This window comes from Rhipicephalus microplus, chromosome X (genome assembly GCF_043290135.1).
Source record: "Rhipicephalus microplus isolate Deutch F79 chromosome X, USDA_Rmic, whole genome shotgun sequence".
Taxonomy (NCBI): Eukaryota; Metazoa; Arthropoda; class Arachnida; order Ixodida; family Ixodidae; genus Rhipicephalus; species Rhipicephalus microplus.
The window spans coordinates 94,320,941-94,333,214 of record NC_134710.1 but is presented as its reverse complement, the minus strand read 5'-3'; the positions used below and the strand labels follow the sequence as shown (position 1 = coordinate 94,333,214).

General features: G+C 47.3%; 1 protein-coding gene across 1 annotated transcript in view; it reads left to right on the top strand.

The window, feature by feature from the left end:
• The window catches only part of LOC119176233 (nucleolar protein 9), an 84,140-nt gene that overhangs the window by 43,326 nt on the left and 28,540 nt on the right, over positions 1 to 12,274 (top strand). The window contains exon 7 of the mRNA XM_037427412.2: positions 11,225 to 11,417. Within this exon, the coding sequence (XP_037283309.2) occupies positions 11,225 to 11,417 (193 nt within the window). The remainder of the gene's footprint in view (positions 1 to 11,224; positions 11,418 to 12,274) is intronic.

Sequence of the window (12,274 nt, the reverse complement as noted above, 5' to 3'; positions counted from 1 at the left end):
TCTAGACAGAAATGTCACTCGTTTTAGTTAACCTCGCAATTGAGCAAAACCAGATACTGGGGGGGAAACAGTGCAAAAACGGGACAAAGTAAAAGTTTCCCCACTCATTATCATGTACCAACTGGCCCTTCAAGACACTCTTCTGCAAAACTAGATAATCACTGAATGTTACTGAAGCTAGTGAAACGAGACTGTGAAGGCCACAAAATCCACATCACTTGCATCGTTGTCCAGAGATGGTGCTTTAAACACAGTGGCCATGGCACTTTTTTTTTCTCCTGCCACTGAATCTGGCACTCACAGTACTCGGAAGCATAAGACTTTGAGATTGGCAGCTATTATTGTGAAGAAATCATTGCTTGTATGCACGTTTGCGCACCACTTATGGCAGTTTTAAAAATGCATTATTTCAAGAATCAAATACAAATGTCTAGCTAGAATTTTATGTCATATTACTATGTATTTCAACAATCTTCAATAATCAGTAACTATTATACCTAGGGTGCACTATGTCGTTGGGATTGCACCAGGATGTCCCTCTGTAGTCTTATTTTGTGTCCTACATTTACTACTTCAATATCTCGAATACTAAAGTGATTTTGGTAATATTGATGTGTTAGACCATCTGAAGTGTTAGTTTGTCACTTCAGGCTAAATTGCTATTCGCTTTTACTATCTTTTTTAGCAATTTTATCCAGGAAAACAATGTGTCAAAGCTTATTGTCTCACCTCCTCTAAAGAATTTACATGCCTCTATGGCTATTACTGTTTCATGCTAAGGGCAGTGCCATGTTGTTTTTTACTTTGGAGGCACTCGTGATGAGGAAGTTTCTTCATGGAGAGAGGGGGGAAGATCCTGTGCCTTGTGTTTTGAATATGTTTGTGATTGGGAGGTGGGGGAGCAAAAGGTGGACAGCTGCCACCAAAACCCCTCACCAGCGTCTTCAGTTATTAATGGCAAAAAAATGCAAGTTCAAAATTTTTTTGCTATGCTAGCCTCACGAAAAATTCACTTGCAGGTATTTTGTGGTTCAGTTTACATGAAAGTTCATGATTGGCGAGGTTGCAAGCAGGGTTCATGTTTGCACATCATCATGCCTCAAAGTGTATTTCAGTATTAAGGATAAAGCAGTAAATGGAAAAATTGTATGTGTCAAATGGTGATGGTGAAAGTGTTTGTGGGGGATACTATGATTCTTGACATATTGAATGAAACTTGGCAACTTTGTGTGTATTTGTGTGCTAATTTCAAGTACACACTTAATTTTTGGGTATAATGGGTAGTTATTAGAATATAGAATATTTTCTGTGTCTTTCAGGGCACAAATTTTTTTCTAGACTAGGAGCGTTATGAAGTAAATGAGCATATCACAATTACACTCAAACCTCGTAACAAAGTCACGCCTGCCACGAAAATACTTCCTTATTTTTGAAAATTTGTTATGAATGTATATTGGTAACACTGTGACAAAACTATTCTTCACTTTGTTATAACTGATGATTCGTTATAATATTGGTGTTTGTTATATCTAGAGTTAAGTATATCTGAAATCAGAACTAGTGCAGTGCAACAAAAATTGATATTCTAAACCCATTGGAACAAAAGTTCTGGTATGAACATTCATGAGCATAGGTCGGAAACTCAGTGATGGGTTGACTCGTTTCGACATAGATTGAGCCGTGAGTCTAGGGAGTCCATCCAGTTGAGAAAAAAATTTTGCGTGTCTCAATCTGAGTGAGAAATATTTCGCTGAGTATGATTGAACCCTAAGGGCAAAATATAGTATTTATTGAGTGAGTCTGAGTGACCTCCACTTTTTATACTGGCCTTTGTTCATTAGTAATTCAATTTCAAGCTGGGGTTTGACTCATGGGTGTTTATCATACCATAAGTTTTGTTTCGGTTTAGATCACTCATTTTAGTTGCACTGCACATAGTTCTTATTCCAGATTATTATGACATGCTGATTTACTTTGTAACTTTCTTAGTTTAGAAAAATTCTTGCTCCCCTATAGGCACATGAAATATTTTGTATTTTAATAACTACTCGTTATACTGGAATATCATTGCATATTTGAAATCTGCACACACATATACTTCGTCTCGGGGAGTTTTATCAAAATTGATCAAGAGTGAGTGAGTAAAAACTTTATTGAACATGTCCGGCGTCATTGAGCGGGGTGGGGCTACAAGCACCCCGGCCTAGGTGACGACCTCGAGTCCTTGGACCCAGGCGGCATCCTAGGCATGCCGGACGGCCCACAGTTGATCGGCAAGAACAAAAAAAAATTAAGTGCCATGACCCTCAAAAGGAGGATGCTGAGTTCAGCTACATTGAAAGATCTAGCTTTTCTTATAGTGACTTCATCTTTTGTTATGAGATGATGTCTTTAATGAGTGATAAAATTACTAAAATAAAAAATTGGAGCAGTGTCACTCTTTTTGGACGTTGGCACCTCTCGTATGATGTAGAATCAGCACTGGCTGATTCAGAGAAAGTGGTAGAGAGGGAGTGTAGCTTACGTGTTCTGATGAAGGCAATTCAAATTTAGGAGCATCAGGACCTTCAGTGGCAATTTTTTATTGAACAAGTTTATGTATTTTGCATTTCTCTTAGTAAACTATCGATATATCTGAACTTCATATTTAGTGTTTTATTAACTTAAGAAGGCCTAATTGCTCTTGGCTGCAAAAATAAAGTTGATGTACCAGTTCCTTCAAGACCTCAAATCAAGAGCTCCTATCAAAATGCAATCCTATATGCATACTAGCAAGGTATTTTTATTCTTGTGATTTCAGTTACCCATTGTTGTAACTGAAGTGTAACCTTTATCAGTTTTTGGCTCAGTTATAGCCAAAGCTTCTATATCATGTTTCACTTACCGTGTTTTCCTTTCCCTCTTTACTTCGAGTCTTTATATTGCAACGTACACTGCAAATAAACGCCCATTCTACCAGCTTGTCAGCTTGTGTCTACTTTGCTTGCGCCATCGCACAGGGATCAACGAACGACGTAACAGTGGCGATGATAAACGGAAAGAAAAACCCTGGATTCAAGCAGGACGTCAGCTAGGACGATGGCGCACCAGCAACTGACAGACTTTGATGACGAGAAAGACAACTGGAAGGCGTATGTTATCAAGGCAGAAGCATACTTTGAGGCAACAGGGGTGACATAGTCAGTCAAGAAACGGGCAGCCTTAAGTACTCGCACTGTCCAGATACTATCAGGAAGAATAGCGCTCAAGAAGCCTAATTCTTTGGAGTACGAGTTCTTTGATCCCAAGTGCCATGAGATTGCAGAAAGTTTCCGCTTTTTTAACCGTTGCCAGCTGGACAGTGAGTTTGTTCAAGAAATTATTACTGAGATTCGCCGAATCGCAGACAACTGCAATTTTGATACCATGCTCGACTGAATGCTGCGGGATAGAATAGTGTGCGGCATCAGATCGAGTGCGCTGCAGAAGCAGATGCTGAAAAAGAAAGATCTGACGTTAGAGGACGCCGAAACAATGGCCCTCGCAGCTGAAGCGGCAAAGAATGATGCCTGTAAAATGGTCGGCGAAGCATCAGCTGTGCTCAGAATCAAGGCGCAGTCCTCCACGAGCAAAGAGGTACTTGATGAATGCGAGCGTTGTGGCAGTGTCAGACATAACAAAAATGCCTGCCGTTGGAATAACGCGCATTGTTATCGTTACGGTGGATGCGGTCATCTAGCTCGAAAATGTCAGAATGATTAACGCGCAAAGTCTCGAACTCAACAAGCACCCTCGGAAACACGCGGCCGAGTCCTGGCTGTTAACGAAGGGGAAACAGATGAAGGCGTTGATGATAGCCTGCACATTTGGATGCTAAGATCGACGCGGGAGGAAACTGTGAAGCCCCCAATACGGCGCAACTTCACGTGGGGAGGTGTTGACGTATCAATGCTTATTGACACTGGTTCACTGGTCTGCGTCGTGTCACGTCAGGTTTTTGAGCAGCACAAGAATGCTTGGCCTCCGCTGAAGCCATCACGCATAAAGCTGTCATGCTATTTGGGAAAATTGCTAGTCCTTGGAGAGATCCTGTTGCCGGTATCGTACGTCGGTACAACTGTGGAATGCCCTTTGGTAGTGCTAGATTGCTGCGGTCCAAGTTTATGTGGCCGAGACCTAATTTTTCTTCTGAGCGACGCAGGCTCCCTTGTTCTCAGCCTCTCAGCTGAGCCGCCAACTGCTGTCGTCTACGAACACACAGGTCCTTTCGGATGTAATCTCGGAGTTTGCAGACATCTTCAGCTCGGAACTAGGCCTCATCAAAGTACATGCGGTGCAGCTTCAGCTGAAGGAGGGAGTCACACTGAAGTTCTGTAAGGCTCTCTCTATTCTTTTCGCGTTACGCGACAAAGTTTCTGAAGAGCTTGCTTGATAGGCTGGTGGCACTAGGCGTTTTGTCACCAGTGCCACATTCCGAATGGGCTACGCCCATTGTACCAGTGCTTAAGAAGAACGGCACCGTTAGGATTTGTGACGATTTTAAGGTCACCTTGATTGCAGCATGTGAGCTGGAACAATACCCATTGCCAGTAATCAATGACATGTTCGCGTCCTTAAACGGCGGCAAGCATTTCAGTACACTAGATCTAAGGGATGCATATAACCAAGTTCCGCTGGATGACGAATCGTGCCAGTTTTGCGTAATTAACACGCACAAAGGTCTTTTCTTCTACAATAGATTACCTTTTGGCATCGCCTCTGCACCAGCCATTTTTTAACGTAGGATGGAAACTGTTCTGCAGGGCTTATCGGGCGCGCAAGCTTATCTGGATGATATCTTGGTGTCCGAAAAAGCAGGAAAGGACGACGTGCTCGAAGTCGTTCCGCAGCGTTTCCGGGAGAGTGGTGTTAAACTATGCCTTGATAAATGCAAATTTCGGCAGGCATCTGTTACGTATCTTGGTCATCGAATCGATCAGCAAGGGCTGCACTCAATAGAAGAAAATATCGAAGCAATCGTTGATGCTCCCAGCCCGAAAAATGTAGCTGAGCTTTGTTCGTTTCTTGGCTTATCGGTTTCTACTCAAAGTTTTTGCTGAACATATCGTCTCTGCTTTTTTCATTGTATCGGCTACTGGAAAAAAACAGATGTTGGGATTGGAAAGAAGAACAACAAACCGCGTTTGACAAAGCAAAACGGTGTTTGCTGCAGGCACGGCTGTTAGTGCACTACGACCCTTCACAGCCGCTGAAACTAGAGTGCGACGCATCGCAAAGAGGCATCGGCGCAGTGCTTTTTCACGCAAAAGGGAACAGGAACGAGCCTATGGGGTTCCGTTCGAGAACATTGTCGAAAGCAGAACAAAATTATTCACAACTTGAACGAGAAGCGTTAGTCCTGGTATTTGGAGTAACGAAGTTCCGTGATTATTTTCTAGGCCGAGAATTCATACTGGTCACAGACCACCAGCCGCTCCTGGGCCTGCTGAGATCGGATCCGCCAACTCCATTGCTGGCAGCTGCTCGTATATAGCGCTGGGCGATGTATTTGGGCGGATTCCGCTACAAGCTGCAGTATTCTCCAGGCAAGCAGCTCCTGAACGCGGACGCCCTCAGTGGGTTGCCACGAGAAACTTCTGAGTGAACCGTGGACGGCGAGCCACCCGAGTACATTTTGGCCCTCGCACCCGTACAGGAGAGTGCAGTATCGACAGCGGAATTGCAGGCGCTAACCGCCAGTGACCCAGTGCTGGCCAAGGTTGTGCAGTACACAAGGAATGGGTGGCCTACAAGTGCTAAAGCACTAGAACGAAGATCACTCCCTTTGTTCGACCGCAGACTCGAGCTTTCGCTGGCCCACCGTTTGCTCTATTGGGGCCGTAAGGTTGTCATCCCAGAGAATGCACAGCAGAGAATGTTGCACATGCTCCATGAAACTCATCAAGGATCATCGGCAATGAAGGCAATCGTTCGGTCGGCTTTGTGGTGGCCTGGAATGGACAACGACATCGAACAAATGTCGGCGAGTTGCACAAGCTGTTGTGAGAGGTACGTGTGGGCCCAGGCATTCAACCGACAAGGAATAGGGCATAGAAAAAGACAGGACGTTTATACAAGTTGGACATAATTACATACATAAACTAAAACTGCATACATGCACTCCTAACTCGTGCCAGTCCAGTTCGCTCTACGGGTTTAAAATACGTAGTCACGGTTCACGCGGCCCCAACACAGCAAATCTAGTTCGCGCACCACTCGACATCAACCACTCACGCCACTGTCGTCGAGATGGTCCGACGTGTCGCCGCGTCTCCTGGATTTGAGAAGGTCCCGGAGTTGCCGTCGCACCACGGCCGTCGCTGGGACAGCTGCTCGCTGTGCGGTGGCTGGTCGGATCCGTGCTCGGCCACGCCCGAGGACACCCGATAGATCGGCCCAGCACGTCTCAGCTTCCCCGACTCGGCAACCCACGTAGACGCTGACTCGCCAGCAGGTCTCGACCGTGACCACAAGCACCGTCGTCGCCTGGCGTAGCTCGTCGCCCGAGGTTGTCTGCAGTCCAGTCGTGACAGGTTGCGCGCCGTAACGAGCCGGTAGCCGCCACAACCCTCGTTCTGCCATTGCTGCCCGACTGCTTCGGTCCGACTTTCTTCTTCAACGTTCCGGAGAATCTCTTTCACGCGCCCGCTCACGAGCGGCGCCGCCACCCACTTTCGTCTTCCTCTATCTTCATTTGCGTCAGTACTTTTGTTCGCACTTTCAGTTTCGGTTTCTTACTACACTCCCCCCAACTTTCAGTACGTTGTGCCGTGGAAAGCTTTAGTGTTGACGCGACACAACGGAACACAGCAATAACAGGACCAATTACTGGCACATGCAGAAATATCAGCATTGCAAGCATCTGTCACAAAACACTGCACGAAACTTGCTCCGCACACTATCCTGGGAGGTTGATGCACTTCTTTCACGTTTGAACACGGTCGGCAGTGACATGTACTACCACGCACCTGTGTACCGTGTATGCGTCACAACCAGGTGCACTCATACTACTCGCTCTAAGAATAAAGCACGCACCGACACTCAGCATCACAACGCAAGATTCACAACACAGGTGTCTTGTCACAGTGGCGACACCGCACCATACTTCTAGTCAGCGTCAATAAGTATTGTGACGTCGCTGGTACGTCTTGCTCCGGTGTTGTCGATACTGACACTGGAAAGACGGTGTTCGCATCAATGGCAAAGGCGACGATGGTGACTGCTGCACTGTGTCGCAGAGGATCCTCGTGCCATTGCTATAGAGCGTAAGAAGCCCCGGCCGATTTCGAATGCACCAGCTGCTTCTGCGTCGCTTGAAGTAGGCATGCTGCATGGCTCGTCGGCATAGTGGTACCCTGGGCGTTGGGTCATGAGACGACCACATGTCATCTTGTGGGGGGACTATACTGTGGAAACGCGTCACACCTGGTTGCGATTTCCGCCATGGCGAGGCCGAAAGCAGTGCAGATCCATCTAGACGTGCCCTTGTTTGCCATAGCATCGCGCAGGCCATCTGGGTGTCGCTGTATGCTACAATAGCGCTGCTGTCACTGGGCCTGGTCCTTGTGGCACGGGGTTGTTTGGCGGTTTCACTCACAGTGATCAGATGTCCTCGCTTTCACTGACGACCTTTTGACTTCTTCGACGTTATTTCATCGATGTCCGCGCATCGACTGGAATTGCCCGTTTTGTTGTCTCTCATGCTCAAGGTGTCCAGTGATAGGGCTCCTCTGATGTTTCCTAAGACTACATCGTAGAAGGGGTCTTGCATGCACTTTGCTCGAACTTCACCACTAAAAAATGGTGTCTCCAAGAAGACCGCAGCTTCTGCTAAATATAGTACTATGTGATCGAGGAGGAATACCGGACTATAGATCCCGGTCATTTTTTCCTTAGCTACCAGCGCCTGTCGCACTACAACAGTGTTACAGCCTGTGTCTCGCTGTGCTGTAACTTCATGTTTATCCAAGAGCCCTTTCGTCACTGGCATGTCTCGAGGCCCACCAGCAGTAACTCTTCGGCTCACCGTCGCATTCACGATCGGGATTGTCTCTCCATCCTGTAAGATGACATAACCCTCGTGATCCGTTGTGACTTCTGCTTCATCTACTGAGACTGCGCACGAGTCCCCTCTCTTGCCCTCTCCTCCGGGGGATAACTTGTTCCTGTTAGGACGCAACTTTTTGCCTGTTCGACCTTGGTCTTTGTAATTCCCTTTCGTACGAGACCAACATTCGGCTGCCCTGTGCCCCTTCTTGTCGCATAGGAAACAGCGATTGTCTCCTCGAGGTGTTTTCTTCGTTCGATCCGCTCTCAAGCTGGGCCCTTGGGTCGCTTCCTTCTCTTGTCGCTCTCGACCAAAGTTCAACAAAGTTTGGGCCTCGACGTAATTGTCGGCTGCCTGAGAGAGTTCCTGTATGGTTTGACAATTTCTCTCCTTCAGGAAAACCCTTAATGCTAGGGAACAGCCCTTGACAAATTGCTCAGCAATCATTAGTTCTCTGAGTCCCTTAAAGCTTTTCTCCACCTCCGCGAGCTCCAACCAATGATCGAAGTACCCCGAGAGCCTTGAAGCGTACTGCTTGGCGGTTTCTCTATCTTCGGGCCTTGCATAACGGAATTTCTCCCAGTACCCGTCTGCCGTGTACAGGAACCGTTGGAGGAGTGCCCTTTTGAGCGTGTCGTAGTCCAAGGCTGCGGTTGGGTTCATGCGTCCGATTACAGTCAAAGCTTCCCCGGTCTTACAAAGGCTTAATGAAAGTGCCCATTTCTCGCGCGGGCATTCCTGACAGGTGGTGACACGTTCAAAGCGTTGTAGGTACGCGTTTAGGTCGTCCCTCTTGTCATTGAACGCAGGTATGAGTTTGTGGGGACTGTACACGTTCGATGCAACGGACGCGTTCGTGCTTGCAGCATTTATGTTATCGGCGGCCTGCGGACTAGCGGCACTCTCTTGAAGCCGAAGCTTCAGTTCGAGAATCTTCATTTCTTGTTCTAGCAGCTGCTGTTGCTGCTCCGCTTTCTCGCGAGCTGCAGCGCGCTCCTCTTCTATCAGCTGCTGCTTCAATGCCATTTCCGCTTTTAGAGCATTTCGCTCTTCAGCGCGCTCCTCGCGTAATCTTATATGCTCTTGCTCCACCCATGCCTTCAGTTTAGCATCTTTTAGTCCTAACTCTTTCCCAATACTGACGACGCTGTCGTTGTCCATGTCTCAGCCCTGTGTTTGAGCGTTGGCTACAGATGTTGTTAGCCGATCCTGGCAGGCTCGCCAATTGTGAGAGGTTCGTGTGGGCCCAGGCGCTCAACCGACAAAGACTAGGGCTAAGACAAAGACAGGACGTGTATACAAGTTGGATATAATTACATACATGAACTAAAGCTGCATACATGCACTCCTAACTCGTGCCAGTCCAGTTCGCTCTACGGGTTTAAAACACGTAGTCACGGTTCACGCGGACCTGACACAGCGAATCTAGTTCGCGCACCACTCGACGTCAACCACTCACGCCACTGTCGTCGAGATGGTCCGACGTGTCGCTGCGTCTCCTGGATTTGGGAAGGTCCCAGAGTTGCCGTCGCACCACGGCCGTCGCTGGGACAGCTGCTCGCTGTACAGTGGCTGGTCGGATCCGTGCTCGGCCACGCCCAAGAACACCCGATAGATCAGCCCAGCACGTCTCAGCTTCCCTGACTCGGCAACCCACGTAGACGCCGTCTCGCCAGCAGGTCTCGACCGTGACCACGAGCACCGTCGTCGCCTGGCGCAGCTCGTCGCCCGAGGTCGTCTGCAGTCCAGTCGTGACAGGTTGCGCGCCGTAACGGGCCAGTAGCCGCCACAACCCTCGTTCTGCTACTGCTGCCCGACTGCTTTGGTCCGACTTTCTTCTTCAAAGTTCCGAAGAATCTCTTTCACGCGCCCGCTCACGAACGGCGCCGCCACGCACCACACACACAATTTCGTCTCCCTCTATCTTCATTTGCGTTGATACTTTTGTTCGCACTTTCAGTTTCGGTTTCTTACTACACTGTATTCAAAATCGACCTATGCCGGCATCTGCCCCGCCAGTTAGCTGGCCAATGTGCCAGGAAAGTTGGTCAAGAGTACATGTAGATTTTGCGGGGCCAATAAATAGAAGCATGATCCTTGTTCTTGTAGATGCTCACAGCAAATGGATCGAGGCTGTATCAGTGAAGCAGGCGACCACATCTTCGACTATCACTTGCCTGCGCATCTTGTTCAGCAGGTTCGGCATTCCGCGCACCCTTGTTTCAGATAATGGAACGCAATTCACAAGTCATCCCCAGTCAAATGGCCTTGCTGAGAGAGCTGTTCGAACCGTGAAAGATGGGCTGAAGAAGATTAACCAGGGCCGATTAGAAGATTGCCCTTGCAGACCAATTACCAGAGAACACCCCTCGCATCGGGCAAGTCTCCTTTGAAGCTTCTCCTGGGCTACGGAATTCGATCTCGTCTGGACATGTGCTTTCCCCCTTGATTGCAGTAAGATCAGGTGAAGCAGATGAGTGGATCCGGGCACTGGACACGAATGTTTACATCTGCAACTTTGGCAAGAGTGAAAAGTGGAAGACCGGCATGGTAAAGTCAGCCGACGGAGCGAGGATGGTGACAGTCGAGACGCCAGAAGACCTTGTTCGGAGACATGTGGATCAAGTTCACACAAGGAGAGACTCGGTTGAACCCCACCGTGACAGGGAAGGGGAAAGTATGCCTATGTCGAGAACTACGCCAGAAACTTCCGGATCAGGGCCAAACGTAAAGGCGGAACTCCGTGAGCCACCACACCAGCTGCAGTCATCATCCCCAACCCAAGGCCAGGAAAAGCAGAAGTCCAGGGAACCTATAGTGACCACAGAACTCCGGCGCTCAACACGACAGCGGAAACCTGTGCATCGTCTCCAATATTATTGATGGAGAAGTGTTGTAACTGAAGTGTAACCTTTATCAGTTTTTGGCTCGGTTATAGCCAAAGCTTCTATCTCTTGTTTCACTTAACTTGTTTCCCTTTCCCTCTTTACTTTGAGTCTTTATGTTGCAATGTACACTGCAAGTAAACGCTCATTCTACCAGCTTGTCAGCTTGTGTCTACTTCGCTTGCGCCAACGCACAGGGATCGACGAACAACGTAACACACGTTGTAGCATGACCTAAAGGAGGATGCTGACCAGCCTGCTGTTTTATTTCTAGGGCATTACCGCCTGCATTTATGGACCCAAGTGCCTCATTCACTGTGGAAGAACTGCTCAAGCGTTGCTCTGCCAAGTCTTTTACTAAATTATGGGACAACTACATTTCGGGGATCCTGCTTCAGATGTCACTTCATCCTGTATCTACATTTTGTGCACAACGGGTTGTGGAGTGTGCTGCATCATCTGAGCAGGTGTGTTTAACTTCATATTCTAAACAATGAAGTCTTGTGGACTATTGTCAAAAATTCTAGTAGCCTAGGTAGAATGTTAGATCATGTCTTTTAATAAGTTCAGTTCAACGACTAAAACTCTGAAAGATGAAAAATCTCTTTTCAATGCTGGTAGTCAAAATGTGAGGTACAAATCTTGAGGCCACTTAGTGGCTGCAGCTATAGGGAATGCTCTGTTATTACAAAACCAGAATGTTGCTCCCATGCCTTAAAATATGCATTATGGCAATGCCACTGTGTCTCAGATAAAATGAACAACTGTGCCTTCACAACTTGGTGAGAATGAATTGCAGGTTCCATAAACTTATCCATCTAGTTTTAAAACTGCGCACTTCCTTCGGCTAGCTATGAAAGAGCTTCCCCTGCTTTATGACACATGACTTGGCCTCATTCCTCTACTCTCCTACTTATGTTGAAGAGTATCAGCGATCTGGTGGCACCACTGTAGGAACACTGGCACCATTTTTTCACGGCAGCAACTCTACTGATCTAGTCTTGACAGGTGTGCCACTAGGAAGCCAACCTATAGGTTATGTCGGCATCACACAGCGAAAATGATTTTTCAGAAAATATGAACATCTTGACAATCTTAGCAATTTCGAGTGAAATATGAGGCTTTGAAACAGCTTTATTGCAAGATTCTGAATTACAAATCTACGTAGTGTGACAGTAGACAGCTCATTTTTCAGCTTTTAGTGTAAAAAGAAAAGCTGTTAATGTCACAAGAATAAAGGTATGCCTAAGGGAAGGAGAACTGCTACTTGCTGAAGAAATATGGCTTCCCTAAGTCAATCATTGGAATAATAGCCGGCGACGAG